A 17,917-nucleotide genomic window follows, 5' to 3' on the forward strand; every position below is an offset into this window, starting at 1 on the left:
CAGTGCCCCATCCCTGATGGCAAGCAAGGTGCCTGGCTACGGAGGCATGGGGCCGGCAGTGCCTCATGTGCCGTGGCATGCGCACGGCACTCCAGGGGGCACCAGAGCCGGCCCTATGGGGTCTGCTAAGGAGAAAAAAATTCTGGGAACTGCGCATGCTGGCGTGCACTCACCTATATTGGAATGGATATGAGCAATCACTCGAAGTAGAACCAGTCTTTTTTATACTTCCAAGTCAGCCCTGTCACCTCCACTTGTCCAGAAAACAAGGTTTCAAAATCTAGTCCAACTCCTCTGTCCACTGGACAGAGTGCAAGATCCTAAATCCCTACCACTCATCCCTCTCTGCAACATCAATCAAGCAGCCCAGAAGTCACCAATTCCCCAGCAACACAATGTCCTCAATGTCAGAGCCCAGAGGCTCAGTCCTAGGGTTATGGAACAGAAAGTACTAAAAACTGACAAGTTCTCTCTCTCTTGTTGGAAGCCTAATCTCAAGCAAGGCAGGATGAGAGAAAAGCTCCTCTATCCCAGACACCCAAAGAAAGCAAAGCTCCCCTTACCTGCTCTTGCTTCTTCAGCTGTTCTTGGCTGGTCTTAGACTTCTTTGGCTTAGAAGGGCCTCCAGGGCTGGAGAGAAATGTTGGCAGCTTTGAAAACAGAATATCTGACACTGGAAAGTCTGCAGCCACAGGGTTTCCCCCCAGATGATGTCCATCTCCAAAGAAAGGGACAAAGGGGGCAGGCACAGGATCTGAAGGAGGACACAACTCCCCCAAGCTGGCCTGGGATTCTTTAATCAAGTCCTGCTTGTCTGTACAGTTGTTTAAAGAGAAGGCTACACCTCTGTGATCCAAGTCCTTTGAGAGCATGCTTGTGTGAGGGAGGGGCACATTCACTGCTTCTTCAGTGGAGACTGGGCTCACGGGCAATTTGCTAAATGGGACCGCCGTGTCCGCAGTCTCCTCCCGGCCAGATGAGTCACATTTCTTCATGACAACCCTTAAAAAGAGACATCAAGGAAAGAAGTAAAAGCAAAATCATTGACACTGGAAGAACTGTCCTCCCACTCCCAAAATGCCCAGGACACGGGAGACTGCTGGTCAGAAAAGCCCCAGAACCCCACAAGGTACCTCCTTAGGATTGCCACAGAAAATAAGTTCTAGTTACTGTGACTGGGTCAGGCCAGACAGCGATAGAAGAGCTGTGGAAGGCAGGTATATCAGCCCCAGGATCAACAGGTGCCTTTTCTCTTGGTAGCTGAACAGGGGTTACTCCCGGTTAATTAGAGCACCTTGGGGCAATCAGGGACCTGCCTGGAGCCTGTTAAAAGCCTCTCCTCCCGCTATCACCTTGGTGATGTTCTTCTAAACCTTAATTTCCTCCTGGATGGTAGGATAATAGCGAACAGTCCAATGGACGTTACCCCATGCACTTGGCCTGCATCAGCTGCCTATGTTTCACTAGCTTCCCTGAAATGAGCGTGATAGCATTCCCGGAGTCCACAAGCACCATGGTTTCTACCCCATTCAGCCTCCTTGGCCTTGTATACTTACGTGGAGTCACTGCAACCCCAACAAAGTGGATTAGGGTGAAGGGTCTGCCCAGTTTCCATTGCATGGGCACCTCGGCATTAGGACACTGGTCCACTATGTGCCCCAATTCCCCACACGCACAGCACCTGTATGTGGCTCTAGGCACCTCCCTGTCCTTTAGGCTAGGGGGCCTGGGCCTGCAGTTCTCTCCACCCAGGTCACTCGGTCCCTTCATGGCCTCCAGCTGACCCTCTGCTTCTCTCTTCTTCTATTTGGTCCTTCCCAGGTTCTCCATCGACCGAATTCCAGGGATTGAGACTGGTCACTTGATTCAAAGCGAATCTTCCCTGGGTGGTCTAGAAAGTCCCCTGGCCATCAGTCGTTTTTCCACCAGGGTGACCATGTTATCACGTGGGGGGGAAGAGGGGGTGTCCTTCTGGCCCACCCATGTATAGAGATCTCACATACCAGTCTATGACGAGGATATCCGGAATCTCCTTTGAACTATGGACCTCAGGTCACAGCCACTTCCACGCAAGTTGAGCAAGGTCAAACAGTTGGGACCTCCGAGCCTTGTTTTCTTGATACCTCCACTGATAGCCCCTACAGGTGTGGCAGTACCTCTGGGTTTGCCCAGCTGTTGTCACTCCCAATCAGGCCAGGACCTCCACTTTCAGCTGTGGGTGGTTGGCCGCAGCTTCTGCGGACATGTTGTGATAGGCCTTTTCGGGCTTTCCCACACAGAAAAGGGGCAAGGATGCTTGCCCACTGGTCCTGGGGCCAGGCCATGCATGATGTGGTCCTTTCAAAAGGTAAGGAGGTATGCCTCCACATCGTCTTCCAGTCACTTTCTGCAAATAACTAGTGGCCCTCAGTGCTCGCGCCCCATCGGACCCACGGGTTAGGGTGGTCAAGGTCTTCAGCTGGTCCATCACCTCTCACAGGAGTGCTCGGTCTTCAGCCACCTCGCTCATCAGTAGTTGGTTGGTCTGTTGTAACTGCACTGATTCTTGCTGGGCAGTCATCTGGGCCCTGATGGCCTCTTGTTGGGCCACCATGGCCTGCACTAGCGACCTCATCACACCATCCATTATGGTGGGAATTCTTTCCCCCCTCCCCCTGCTGGCTGGCTGCGCTGAATGGATCCCACCCCTGACACCAGTGTGGCAGAGCATCTTCTCCACTGCAGTGGGTCTTGTGCTTCGTTTTAGCAGTGGGCCGGGATACTCCTTCACCTGTGAGAATTTTCCCCCTCTAGTGATAGGTGAGGGTAACTCTGTTCTCCAAAATGGCCATTCCCCTCCAGCTTCCAGTCCCATCTCTGGGGCTACTAGGCCCTCACCTCTTCACTGGGGCTGGTCCCATCCTCTAGTCTGGGCCCCAACCCAGGGACCCTACAAATAGCAGCTTCATGTTGCTGGTTTCAAGAATGCTACTAGCTTCCCTGGGTTACCTGCCCACAGCTCCACGTCCATACCCTGCTTGAGCAGGGCCCATCCCAGCCTCCTTGCCAGGGGTGTCTTTCAGTCTCTGATAGCCCCTCCAGGAGTGGCAACACTGAACACACACACACTTCAGTCACCCTTCTGGCAGAGTCTTTTCCCTCAGGCCTCCATGTCTGGAAAGGCCCTCAGCCCTGCTCACGCAGGGTTTCTCTCCAGCCCCTGTATCTGTGGGTTCTTGTCAGCATCTGCACCACCCAATCCTCCAGCAACTCGCCTCACTCCCACAACTCATATTCACCACACCTACTTGCTGGAGAAGAGGCTTTTACCAGGCTCCAGGCAGGTCCCTGATTGCCCCCAGGTACCCTAATTAACCAGAAATAACCCCTTTTCAGCTACCAAGGGAAAAGGGACCTGCTGATCCCAGAGATGATATACCTGCCTTCCACCGCTCTCCTATGGCAATCTGGCCTGACCCTGCTACATTACTTTGAGGTCAATTCTAAAGAACCTGGGAATGGCCACTCCCCAGAAAGAAACCATCCCCCCACCACCGAAGGAAACAGCAACAATCATCTGTACAGCCACCAGTACATTGAATAGGTAGAGTGGCTAGTAGACACAGAATGACAGACATCTCACTTCCCAGCCAGCAAGAGGCGTGGCAGGGAGTGCCAGTTAATATGCCTGAAATCAGAAGTATGGAAGGTGCAATGGCAGGTTTTGTCCTTTCCTCAGTCAGAGGGACTAACTTTGAATTGTCAGTTTCACTCAAGAGAAAAAAACAAATCTGCAAAAGCCCCTTTAATCTGCACAACTGGTTGGTGCCAGCATCTGCAGCTGTGGGAAGCACATCTGGGCAGCAGTTTCAGATAAACAAGCAAATACAATAATTACTGAGTGCCACAATGTTTGTCTCTGAACTTTTTTTTAAAACACATTTTTTGGTACTTGAAACAAAACAAATTTACCACTAGAGTGAAAAATTATGAGGGAAGAAGAGGAAAGTGCTCAAAAAGGAAGTGCGCTTTGCTCCTCCCAACCTGATGATGGCGTTGCCTCCAGTCAGACCAAGAGATTTCAGTGTTGTCCTCTCCAGGGCAGCTTTCCCTGATACCTGCAACAACAGAGGCAGACAGAGACTTAGGGCATCTACTTACCAGAGGAGGCAGCCATGGAGACTTTGCCCAGAAACAAAAACATAGCAAGGCCAGCACTGTGCGGTCTAGGGACCATCTCACAGGCACCCCTTCTGCAGGTCCAGCCAAAGCGTCCCACTACAACTCCCACCTTCACAGCTTTTATCAAACTTGCTCAAATGCTTTGTATTAAGTGTTCCAGATGCAGACTTATCTAGACATACACAGCAGTATCCGAGGAGCTCTTTTCAGGGCCAGTTCCACTCCCAAAGTGGGTTTAAAGGCAACACCTCTAAGTTCTGAAATCACATTTATTGTCCTCCCCGACCCACTCCGAGAATAATGAGGATCTGTCCATAAAAGTTCAGAAGGAGATGAAGGGGACAGCAAGGGAAAGCAGACTCCAAAATGCTCTCACAAAATATTAAACAAAAACATTAATGCTAGAGAGATCAAAACACGGAGCAAAGAAAATATTTACTGAAGTGAAACCACTGTTGTGACTCTTGAGCTTTAAGAGAAGTTGAAAAAACCCACAAACAGGTCATTGAGAGCATTTTATGGGCTCAGAGGCCTGAATGGATCAGGGTTATATTCCAACAGAGCTTTTTTTCCATACACACACGTCAGGCTTTAAAAAGACCAAAGCTCTTCCACTTCCCCTCAAGAAAGCTTGGAGAGTGAACATTTTCCATGCTGGAAAGTAGTGCTGGGTTTTCCTTATTTTCAGGGAGACAGTTGAGTAGAGAGTTTGCAGACTTACCTCATCTCGCATGTAAATACAGACTGGAGAGAATTCACAGTGCTGCTCAACACACTCCCTGCAAAAAAAGGAAAAGGAACAGTGTAGCTGTCTGTACAACAATCCAACCTCTCTGAAACCCGTGGAATTGTACAGTAATAGATAACATTAGCAGGTCACTTTGTTTTCACCTATAGCAGTGTAAATCCAGAATAACTCCACAAGGTCAATAAGAACATAATTTGGCCCAACATGTCCACTATTCCTTCAAATGCAGACCCCTGAAGAGTTTAAAAAACAGAGAAAAGCCAATTCCTCACCTGGATTTTGAGATAAAGAAAGGGAATCAGAGAAGCTGATTTTCCTTCATAACTTTAGGCAAGTCAATCTCCCTGTCCATCAGTTCCACATCTCTAAATGGGCAACAAATCTTTTTCCTTTTTCCCCACCCTTTGTCTCTTAGCTTACCTATTACAGATTAGATTGTATTCTCTTTGGAACAGGGACTGTTTCTTACTATGTATGTACAGCATCTAGCAGAAAAGAATCACAAATAAACTATGGAGGACTGCGATGCAGTTGGTATCAGACATACAACATGGACAACAACATTATTTCATTCATTCTGAAGAGCAAGGACTTGGAGGCCACAGAGAAGGCAGCTGTAATAGCCAAGGTGTGAGATGAAGACATGGCTAAGAATTTCAGTAAGGCAGGGCTTACACCAGCAATGTTACAGAGCTGGTGACAGGCAATTTGCAGGCAGAGAGGATGAGGGAAATAGGGAAGGAGCACAAGTTTTGAACAGCAAAACAGCAGCCAAAGAAGATGCTGCTTCTTCCCTTTTCCTAAAGAGAAGCACTTCTTTCTCAGGCCTAGTCTACCCTTAAAATGTAGGTCAACATAGCTACATCACTCAGGAATCTGAAGAATCCACCCCACTGTAGCTATGCTGACCTAACCCCCCCAGTGTAGTGATAGCAGATTGATAGCAGAATGCTATCATCGACCTAGCTACTGTCACTTGGGGAGGTGGTGTTCATACAGAGACAAAAAACCTTTCCATTGCTATAGGCTGTATCTACACTTTGGAGTTATGCTAGCATAGCTACAGCACTGCAGCTATGCCACTACAGTCCCTGTAGTGTAGAAATGGCCTCAGACATTTAGATCTGAATGGGGCGATTTAACCTCAAATGTACTTCAAGACAGGGAAAGAAGATTGCCAGGAAGGAGGTAGTAAAGGAGTTCACAGGTCTGTACATTTAGTAACTACCAGCACAAAAAAACAGCTAGTTACCTTGCAGTAACTGTGGTTCTCTGAGCGGTCTGGCCGGTTAGATCCCATTGGTATTGTGCATGTGTCTCCTGTGCTCAAAATGAGACTCTTTTGATCAGCAGTGTCCATGGAAGCCATGCCTTTCATGTCCTCATGTTCCACCTCAACCTCATGAGGCACAGGCGGCACCAGCATGGCCAATCGGTCCTTCATCGCCTGGAAAGCCTCAGGTATGGAGGGGGACCAATAGGCAGTGCAGCGCTCTGCCACTCCCCAGAGTCGGCAGCAGCACGGGCACTGGGCTCGACACCCACATGGGCGGAGATACGTTCCAAATTGACTCTAGCATCCCGGAACTTTTCTTAGCTGATTTTTGTGCCAGCAAGCACTCCTTCCTGGAGTGAGCTTTCTTCTGGCACTTCTTTGGCAGTCTAGGGATGCCAAACAGTGCCAGGTCGAGGGGCACTACTTGTCGATACTGTGGTACTCGGTCCCAAGTCCGATCACAGCTCTGATGCCGGTCAGAGTTCCGCCTCCATCACAAGGGCCTTAAGCCTAATATCCATGTCCGTAGTACGTGGGCGAAAGCCCTTGCAGATTTTACACTTCTCGGAGACATGGGCTTCCCCCAAGCACTTCAAGCAACTCTGCCGGGTCACTCAGTGGCATAGGCTTCTTGCAGGGCTTAAACCCCGGGGACCAGGACATGCCCCGACCCTGAGAACTTGCTAACTAGTGAGCTAACAACTAGCAAACTACTTTTTAAGAACTACCTTAACAACAATATACACTAAAAGCAGCTAAACCACTAGGAAAAACCAAGACTAGCAAGAGTTGTTCCAGCACCATCACGGGCGGTAAGAAGGAACTGAGAGGGAGAGGGGCAGGCAGCACCATATATAAGAGTACCTACGCATGCCACTGCAGAGGGCGCTAGAGCCAGCCCTACAGATACCGCTAGGGGAAAGATTTTCTGGCACTGATGCATGTGGCGCGCACACAAACCTAAATTAGAATGGACATCTGCAAGCACTCGAAGAAGAACCAGAGTTACTGTTGCCAGATCGACGTTTGAAAAGGTTTGCTGGTATAGCTGTATTGGCAAACACTCCCAATGCAGACAGCTTCTACTGTTAAAAAAGCACTTCTGCCAGTATTGTTTATACCAGTTCAGTGAGCAAAATAAGCTATATCTGTTCTGCAGATTTCTGGTATAGCAGTGATTGCCTGAGCAATAGTTGAATTGTGTGACCCAATTCCTGATACAGGGTAGACTTGCTAGCTAGTGCAATACTGTAATGCATTGGGTAATCCAGGAGGATAATCTCAGAGGAGAGACTGGTTGGCCCTCCATGGTTTTTCCCAATGCCAGACAGACAGGATGATCATCAAGTGGTTTTATTTTATCTAAGTAATAAAGGAGGATGCTGGGAACATTTATGGTATGCAGTTTGCCTTTCCTAGGTTCAAGTGGGGTTTGGACAGGAAAACAGATTGATGGCTTGGATTTAAATGACAGTCAGACACCACCTTGAAGAGGAATTTAAGGTGGGGTCTCAGCACTACTTTATCCCTGTAGATTACTGTGTGAGGATATGCCATTAGTGCTTGGCTCTCAACAGCCCTTCTGGCTGAGGTGATAGCTACCAGAAAGTCAGTTGTCAGGATGAGATGGTGAAGAAAGCACTGAGAAAGTTTTGAAGGGGAGTTTCATAAAATCCCCAGAACTATATTAAGATCCCAGGGTGTGGGAGGTTCCTAAATGGGGGCATAGGCATGAGACTGCCCTTTTAAAAATGTTTTAACAGTGGGATGAGAGAACACTGTATGAAGTTGACAATGGCAGTTATATAGACTCTGACAAAGCTGACAGTGAAGCCCGATTACATACCCCAGTTTAAGCTATCTAGAATCTTGGGTCAGAAGCTTACAATACATTGGGACATTGCTGTAAAGCCCAGATGGAAAAATCTCTTCCACTTTGATCTGTAGACTGATCTTGATGAGGGCTTCCTGCTGGATATCAATATTTCTTGGACTTCTGTGAAACAATCCCTGTGCTATGGGCAGCCAGTCAACTTTCAAGCAGTCAGGTGAACGGATGTGGGAACTGGGTGGAGAATGTGTCTGATTCTGGGAATGTAAATCTGGAAAATTGAAAGGAGAGATCTGCAGAATCTGGGAGCCAGTACGGTTTGGCCCAGTAAGGAACTATAAGTATCACTGTGGCCACAGCCTGGCTGATCTACATTATAACCCAGCATATCAAGAGGAAAGGCTTCTAGAGACGTGATGGTAGATTCAGAATTGTGACACTGGCCTCTAAGTCAATGAATTTATTTAGTCGCCACAGGTCCAGGATAGGACACATTCCCTTTTCCTTTGGGAGCAAGGGAGTAGCTGAAATAGAAATCCTTCTCTCTGAACTCCAGAGTTGGAGCTTCTCTGGCTTCTACTTGAAATAAAGAATTCACCTTTTTCTTCCGTTGTCTCTATGAGATAGGTACCTAAGAGGAACAAGAGGCAAGTACTGGAATTGGCAATAATCTCCAGTACCCAATGCTCTAAAATAATCCCAGCTCATGCCCAAGAAAAATGAGAAAGGTGTCAACTAAAAATGGCAGAGAAAAGCAAGCTCTCGTGGGACTGGTATACAGCTTTCAACATGAGCCTCAAACCTGCTGTTTGGGAAATGATGCAAAGTGGATGGTGGTAGAAGAAGAGGGGCTCTCTTATGAGAGAAGCAAAACTTCCTCTTAGAAGTGTAGTCAAGTGGAAGTTCTGTTTGAAATGGCCCGAGAAACAAAATGGTTTACTTCTGGTAACAGGTATATAGATACTCAGAGACCTTTAGGGTGTGTAATGACTAATCTGTATGGGAGCTGAAAAGATTTCATCCTTCAAAGTGAAGATCCACAATCATAATTTGGATTTCTCTAGGAATCCCTGAGGACAAATGCCTCTTAGACTGAATCCCTGGTGACCACAGGAGGATGTAGATTTTTTTATCCAGAAATTCACTAGGAGGAAAGTTGTTGGATGTCCAGGAAAAGGTCACAGCTTGACTCTGGGGAAAAGGAGTTTGAGAAAGAGAAACGTATTTGCTCTAGACATGGTGCTGTCCTTTCCTTGGTAAGAAGGGAGGGTATGATGCCAGAGGCTTCTTAGGATTTTCTCATCACTGAGGAAACCAGTACCTGCAACAATGATAACAAGGTCAGTGTCTGGAACTTTAAATCTGTAGCTAGTAATAGATCCATTGGCATCATTAGGCTCTGGCATTATTACCAGGTCCAGAACCATGGGTTTCAGTACTGTAGCCAAGAGGGAACTATTGCTGGTACCACCCTTTTGTACTGGGTTGATATGGCTTCAGTCAGCACTGGAGGAGACAAGGGATCCCCCACACAGGCCTGAAGGATAAGGCTTCTGGGTCTGAGATTTAAGAGAGTCAGCCAATTGATGATTCTTTCCTCCTGCTCTAGGAAAGAAGCATGGTGCTCTGAGTCACCCTTAGTACTATCCTCTACCTGTCCTGCCTTGAGGTGATACCTGTCTTCAGTGCTCAGGTCTCAACTGGTATAGAGCTTGATTCGAGGGACTGAGGACAGCACGTTAAAGGAGTAGGACCAGCCAAAGGGGCTTTGGGATAGAATTCCTATTTACTGAGCTGTGAAGGAATGGGATTTCTGAGACAACAGTCCCTTTTTGGAATCAGAGGGCTGTCTTTCTAAATCCAGTACACCTCCTGCTCCAACAGAAAGAGTTTTAGCACAGGATCTCTGAAATGGCAGGTTCTGTGGGAGAAGGACCAGCACACTGGAATGTATGGAATACAGCCCTCACCCAAATAAAAAAAGGCAACAGTGATGTCTGTCCATTAAGAGACTAAGACCATCACTTGGGTGGGACTTGAAGCACAAGGGTTTGAGCAGAGCCATTTAGCACTAAGACACTAAACTGAAGCAAACCAATCAAAATTAAAATGGACTAAAATAAAAACAAGGAGCTGTCGGAAGGCAGGAAAATGTTCCTGTCTGACAGGTTCTGAAAAGAAGCTGCGGCATGACAGCAGGTGGAAGCCATCAAATTCCATCTTGCTGCCACAGGCAGGAAGAGGAAACTCACAGGTGGTCAAGGCCAATATGCCCTATATGCCATCAGGTAGGGGGCACAAGGACATAGGCCTGGTTCCAACAGACCCTGCTGGCCAAAAAATTCTGATTTCACATGCATGATGTGCATGTGCACCGTAAGTGGTATCGACACGGATAAAGATGCAAAGAAGGACTAGTTGGAGCTAAAGATAGAAAAGGAGCAAGATGCAGAAGGTAGAAAGATAAGGAGCAAGTGTAGAAAACTCCACAATTACAGGGTCTTAGTGCGAAGATGGGACAGTCTCCTAGAACGAGGAAACTTGAGATATCTGTAGAGCTCTATAGGCCCCTGAAGAATAAAATAGTTAATTACAGTAAAGAATGCACTGAAATAGAGAAAAAAGGAGCTCAACTCCACAGGCAGCATCTTCTGTGCTACGGCCGGAGAGAAACCCAGACTGAAATAAACTGAAAATGTGGTTGTATGACAGGTGATTAGAGAGAAAACAAAGCTATTTTCTCAAGCACAGGCATGGAGAAGAGATAGCCAGTGGCAGGCAGGTAGAGTTTCTGGGATAGTTGCAGGTAGGAGAGGTGATCAGTTGGGTTCCCAGAAGCTTTTGCTCAGGTTAAAGATTTTGGAGGATTCCAAATAAAATGTTCAATATAACTCAGCAGGTGAAGGGTTTGATATTGGAACCAAAGGTCAGAGAGCTGCCCCAGGGGTATTTTTCACCAACATACTGGGTATATATGAGACTCGTCCTCATGATATTGTAGTGTTTATTGCTAGTATCACCAATTTCCAGAGCAGTGTCACTGCAATCTGTACCACTATTTACCAGTAGGTGTTCAGCCTCTCTCTTTGCCTAGTGTCACCTGCATGCCAACAGCTGCTCAATCATCAAAAGCAAAACAGCTGAAATTCCTCATCATGCAAACTTCATTGACCCCAGAACACTCTGTGATCAAGTCTCTGCAAAGGGTTGGCTCTCCCCTCTCTGCCTCATTGCAATGGGGAACAATTGCACGTCACTTGCTACTTTTACTAAAGTTGCTTTCCTGCAAGTCAGCTAATGAAATCCACAATAGTAGAGAAATCATTGAACAGATAGCAGCCAGCCCCTGAAGTCAGCTTGTCACTCTGTGCTCCACACACAGCTGACTGCAGCCATTCCCCCAGTGCTAGCTATTAAACTCTGTTTGAATTAACCGACTTAATTAAAGGGCTATATAAACATTCACACTTAACTGTCTCTAGAGCTATTTGGAGAAATCAAATCCCTCAGAACACAGATAGCTTGAAATAGGTCCAACATTTATGTTTGGGAGTGAAAAGGTTTTCCAAAATCTCATAATAAAACAAAATATCTCCCCATCAGCAACTCCCTGCAACAGTGTCCACACATCTACCTCTCTAAACATATTTATAAAAGCACTTATCTGCTTGGTATCTAAGTGTTAATAAAAAATTAAGAAACTGTGGCAGCTGGGGTTCCATATCCCAGATAACACATGTGAACTTGGACGTTCAGGGATTCTGCTCTCTTTGATTTCTGGGCTCATTCCTGAAGAAAGGCTTTATTAGGAAAGAGTTTGATCCAAACCATCAGGGTTGAATTTATTCTGACCCTTCCTGGCAAGGCATTCTGTAGCTAGGATTCCATTACTGAGAATGCTCTGGCCCCAGGACCAAGTAAATTATATGCAAGTCTCTCCAGCTACTGTGTTTTGTGACATACCACTGTCTTGGAGGTACATGGAGGGTAAAACAGACGCTGAGGTAGCCATGTCCCAGTCTGTTAAAGGCTTTGTATGTGAGGCTCAGGCCCTTTAATTCAGTTCTGAAAGGACAGTGAAGTACATGTAGTACAGGTGTGAGGGGATTCAAATCAATCTTTGTTGTTTATGAGGCTCCTGATATATGCGGGGTCCAACCCAGGCAGTGATTTGTAATAACCTCACATGGAGGTGAAGACAGCATAAGTCCCAAGGGAAAGACCTCAGGCCAGAGGAGGAGACAGACAGTTTCCTGGTCAGGCAAAGATGAAAGAAATCATTCCTCAGCACTTTGGCAATCTGTGCACCTAGGAAGGAAGTCCAGCACAACCCCAAGGTGCCACACCACGTTCAACATGTGAGCCAAGTCTGTTGATCACAGATGAATACTAAGAAACTTCCAAATACTATGGACCTCTCCTCCCTACTAGAATCCTCTTTTCTTCCACAAGCAGAGCTTATGCCAACTGTTCATGTAGCGGCAGAACTCTTCCAGGCATGGAATGATCAACAGTGTTGAAGGCCACAGAGATCCAGCAGTTTTAGCGTAAAGGTTGATTTCTTGTCCAGGGCCAGAGGGAGACCATCCACCAGCACCACCAAGACTTTCTGCCCTGCAGGCTAGTCTGAAATCAACATCAGAGGTCCAGGATGACAGCAGAGAACAAATGCTTCTGGAGCTTGCATGCCACTACCTTCTAGATAACCTGGCCAGGAAAAGGGAAGTTGGAGGTTTCACAATAACTGATTAATTGTGCAGAGGGCTCCTAGAGTCAGGTGTGAGCATGTTGTTGGTGCATGTGGACTGAAGTTCCAGGATCTGGCAACAAGCCCTCTTCCTCTGCACATAACTGATCAGATCATGAGTGAACACTAGAGAGAGACCATTTCAATTTGGAGGAAAATTCAGTTGTGTGTTTCAGGCATTAATAGTAAGATAACCAAATACTAGAGTTAAGTATTTGGATTTGAAGCATCACTTATCACAAAGCCACTAGAGTTAGCTGAAAAGCACTTCAGCTCTCTGCATGGTCCAAGCAAGGCATGGGACAGTTACATTCAATCTCTTTAGCATTTCAGTGCAAGGGCTAGGCCTTTAAACTTCCGTGCTTTCTGTTCCCAGACCTCAGATTATGAAAGGTGAGGGCTCTTCTGCCAAATCCTCTCTTATCCATCATCAATAACCAATAAACGATCCAAAATAGGGCTGCCATGAGTCAACTCAGATTTAGGGTCCAACAACCAATTTTTCTCTGTGGAGAGGGAGAGTTGCATACAGAGTTCTGAAGGAATCCAGAGTTCAATTCCTCACTTAGAATCATGTATAACGCGCTGTCACTCTCAAACATACCTCTCAAGGACAGTGGGTGAGCAAAGGCCAGTATTGATAGGTAAGCTCCAGCCTGAAGGTCCCCCCCAAAAAAAGATCTGTTTCAGGAGACTGCGATCAAAGAAATCACATGGGACAGGGCAGACAGGAATTAAAAGAACCGTAGCTGGGCCTTGCTCACATTCCACCAATACTGCAAAGTTCTGCCTAAACCCCTTGAGGAGCCCAATGTTTCTGCTGAAGGGAGGGGAACCAACAGTGAGATAGTTAACAAGGCTGCTATGAACACGCTCATTGTTAAGTTCCCCCCCTTCAGAGTGATTGTCTCAAGCAGCCTTCTGGGCTTCCAAGATTCTGTCCCTCTCCTGGTTTTCCTCCTCCCTCTCTGACCATTCTTTTAGCATCTCTTTCACAGTAGGTCCTTCTCCCACACTCTGTGGGGGTTTCCCCAGGGATCCATCTTTGGCCCTTTGTTCTTCTCACTTCTCACCCGGTCTATAGGTGATCTGATCAGCTCACATGGCTTCAACTACCTGCTACATGCTGATGACTCACTAACTCTCTACCCCAATCATTAAATCATCTCCTTCCATCCAATCCTGCATAACAGCCTCTCAACACCACCTCTTAGTTGTCTTCTCCCTATCTGAAACTTAACATGGGCAAAGTCATACTTTTTATCTTCCCACCCAACCCTTCTCTACTCTCCTTTTTCTTCACTGTTACCACCACCACCCTCCACTTCAATCAGGTCTGCAACCTATTGGTGATTTTTTTTACCCCTCTCTCTTCCCTTACCCAACACATACCAAATTCCAAATCCTGCCACTTCTTCCCTCCAGGATTCATCCTTCTCTCTCCATCCCCAGAGTCAAATCTTTCATTCAGGCCCTCACTATATCACTCCTTAATTACTGCAATAACCTCTCTGGCCTCCCAAATATACATATTACTTCATCTTCAGTCCCTATTAAATGCTGCAACTAAACGTCATCTTCCTTGCCTGGTTTGATCATGCAACTCCCATCTATTAACTCCTCCATTGGCTTCCCTATGTGATATATCAAACTTAACCTTCTTATCACCACCTTCACCTTCAAAGCTCTACATAACTAAGTTCTTTTCTACTTATCACCCCTTTGTCATGGTTCGTGTTGCCCCTCTCCCCTCCACTCCATCAATGCTCCGTACTTCTTCCATCAGTCAGATTTCCACACAATCTTTTACATGCCTTCTTCTGCGCAGCCCCCCATGCATGGCACAACCTCCCCAAGTCCCCACCAAGTCCACATTTAAGTACAGCCTAAAGACTAACAGGGCACTGGCACTTGGGGCACCTGTTACAGGTCTTGAGCCCTTTAAGAGCAGGCATTCTGGGATCCTACACCATTATTGCACCACCTCCAGAAGGGACCATCTGACATCCGTGCCATGTACAGTTTGTGTTTTGAAACTTGTTTTGTTAACCCCCAAAAAGGGCAGACTAAAATGGAAAACTGGCCAGTGGCCTAAACAATTTGGAGTTTGTGTGATTAACTACCAGGACAGATGACAGACTACCAGCTTGGAAGAGAAGGAAACTGAGTCCTGATGGTGCCCACTCCCCATCAAAAAGACCTAGCTTATAGTGAACAAGTTTGACTTGTATATATTATCTATTGTTATTCCCCTTCCCCTGACCTCTGTCTACTTGTTTGTTCTTAGATTGTGAGCTCCTTGGATCAAAGAACATTCTTTTTATAGTGGGTACTACCGCAAATAAACAACAGCACAGGGTCAGCGTGACAAAATGTTCTTCACAAACATCAGGGCCACAAATACTGTTTAAGTGAAAGAATCTACAGACACAGATGAAGCTGCCAGACGGGCAGGAATGGGAGAGAGAATGGGACAGTATCCACAATCCTGCTGCCAGAAGTGGGGTGTGCCCGACTGCGTGCCACAATCCAGTCACTGTAGGGCAGACAAATCAAAGATCCAAGAAATTTGTTTTTGTGTAACTGCTGGAAGCCAGCAGGCTCCTCCTTCAGTGGCTGCTAATCCATTATGTACATTCACTGAGGCAAGCAGACACATCAAACACATTGCTATTTCTTTGATGTGCTGTTCTTCAGAAGGGGAACGGCAGGCAGATTAGATTCCCTTATGTAGTAATCTGACAGGACCTGTAAACATCTTGTGCAAGGAGTGCAGCACGTTGAGAGGAGGAGCAGCCTGCAATAGCTTCCAGACTTTCTTCAGACCCAATTAGCAGAGATGGGATACTGGAGACCCAAGAGACATTCCTGTGGATTTAGAATACTTCCCCTCCAGCACTTCAGGCAGCAGAGCTCTCCAGGGAATCGTCTCCAAAGGTAAAGTCCAAAGAAGGATTCAGCAAAAGCCAACAAATGGACAACTGACCTATGACTACCACAATCCATGCAGAGAAATAGCCATAAGTCAGTCAATGACTTCAGCCAGGAGACCACCAGTCCAAATTGCTACATGACCCAGGCACATATGGCATCTTTGCTGCTTCTTTAATTTAACGAAAAGTCTATCCAAACAGCTGAGCTCACCCGCAGAGGGCAGGAAATCCCACCTGTGTCTGACGGATTAATAATTCTTAGCATTTCACATTTCAAAGAGCTATATGTACATTAAACTATTAAATTGATGTTATAATAACCTACAGCAAATGAGACCACTCTACGAAACCAAACACACAAGAAAGAGCTCACATTTTAAACTGAGGAAATACCAAGTGGTGTATGAGCAAGCAGTAGAGAGGTTATTTATCATTGAACGCAGATGACTCCCCCACTAGGCAGAAAGGCTAGGCTACATCTTCCTTAGGCTACATCTTCACTGACAGCGGCAAAGTCGCCGCCGTCAGATTGATTTCTCTGGATTGACTGAGTGGTCAGTGAAGACCCGCTCAGTCGATCCAGAAATCGACTTATTAAGACCACCTTCTCAAGTGACATAGTGCTGCGGTGCAGTGAAGACAGAGCGCAGAACAGAAGCAGAGAAGTCGACGGGAGTTACGCAAGTTTTTTGCGTAGCTTGCATAACTCTGGTCGACTGCCGCCGAATCTCGGAGGTAAGTGTAAACAAGCCCTTAGTTAAAAATGGAACTTCCTTACAGCACTACTGACACCCCTAGGTCTTAGCTCCTTAGCACAAGACTGGAACCCCTCCTCCCCCTCGGCTCTAGGAGGGATGGGGTGTTTAAACCCTTGAGAGCAGTGGTAGTGAGATAGAACATGTGTCAGCCCGACACACTGGGTAGATGGCGGGGGAGAGCATTTGTTATATTGTTTGACATCAATATGTCAAAATCATATTAATTCATGTGGGATATGCCATGTCAGGTACTGTTAGAAAGGTTATAATGTGCTAAGTAAGATGATGATGTTTATATTCATATGTGATATGTGAAATGGAAGTTATAGATATATTTGATGTATCTGTATTTCAAGTGGTGCTGTCTGGGTAATGACTCAGACAGGATGGCTGCAGAACAATAGCCTGCTTAATGGCCCATTAAGACATCCCCGGGTGCAAGGGGCCCAGGGGGAGAAGCTGGAGATACACCTGATGAGGCACCAGGACTTGCCCATGTGACTCTGAACTCCATTTTAGTTCCTGTAAAATTCCACAAGACAGCATGGCCAGGGCCAGGGGGTATATAAGGCGGTGGCCTGGGAAACCATTTTGTCTTTGATCCTATTCAGCTTCAGCCATCTACCTACCTCTGGATCAAGTCATCTGTAACTGAAGCTGTGCAACAAAGGACTGAGACCCATCCAAGTACTGGATGTATACCAGAGGGACTATACAAGCCTGTAACTCCACAATTCTTCTAAAAACCTGATGTATATGGACTTTTAATCATTTGTATGTATCTGACTGCTCTAATCCTTTAACATTTCTTTTATGGTTTATTTCTTTCTTTTTACAATAAACCTTCAGTTTTAGTTACTAAAGGATTGGCTGGCAGCGTGGTGGTTTGGGTAAGATCCAAACTTATACTGATCTGGTACTATGGCTGATCCTTTGGGGCCACAGGCAACCTTTTTAGTAAAGAGCATAGAGTTTAAATAACTAGTCTCTTTACTGGACTTAGTGCTAATTGAGAGCCAGAGGCTGAAATACAGTAAAGGGAGCTGTGTGTATTTGGGTACTGGCTTTTTGATAACCAGTTTGGGGAAATCAGAAGCACAGTTTGTGGCTGGTTGGGAAGCCTAACTTCAGTGTCACCCACCAGTGCTGGGAGAATCTGCTCTCCGTTTACAGCCTGCCCTGACCTTGGCATCATCAGGTGGCTGCCCTGGGCACGGGATGGGTCACAGGCCCCCTCCTGTCTCACGTTCCACTCCCTCCAATTATTCTAGTCAGTTCTGACTGACTGCACTGAGGCAGAGTTCTCAAAGACACAAGCTGATCCAAATATGATCAACATGTGATCAAAAAAAATCTCTCTTACAAAACCCCTTAAAAAAACCAAAGCCAAGATGACAAGAGAAAAACATCCCAAAGAGATAAGCCTCCAGACTTTGATGGGAGGTGGTTAGAGCAATAAGAGC

General features: G+C 46.5%; 1 protein-coding gene across 2 annotated transcripts in view; it reads right to left on the bottom strand.

Moving 5' to 3' along the window:
• Window positions 1-17,917, bottom strand: part of ASPSCR1 (ASPSCR1 tether for SLC2A4, UBX domain containing) — an 82,357-nt gene that overhangs the window by 47,441 nt on the left and 16,999 nt on the right. For both annotated transcript variants that reach the window (XM_067547125.1, XM_067547124.1), the window contains exons 5-7: window positions 4,883-4,940; window positions 4,024-4,097; window positions 564-1,002 (exon numbers count right to left, since the gene is read on the bottom strand). In XM_067547125.1, the coding sequence (XP_067403226.1) occupies window positions 564-1,002; window positions 4,024-4,097; window positions 4,883-4,940 (571 nt within the window). The remainder of the gene's footprint in view (window positions 1-563; window positions 1,003-4,023; window positions 4,098-4,882; window positions 4,941-17,917) is intronic.

The sequence above is a fragment of the Emydura macquarii genome, unplaced genomic scaffold (assembly GCF_026122565.2).
Source record: "Emydura macquarii macquarii isolate MOO-44397 ecotype Brisbane River unplaced genomic scaffold, CSIRO-AGI_Emac_v2 contig_1230, whole genome shotgun sequence".
NCBI classification, from domain to species: domain Eukaryota; kingdom Metazoa; phylum Chordata; order Testudines; family Chelidae; genus Emydura; species Emydura macquarii.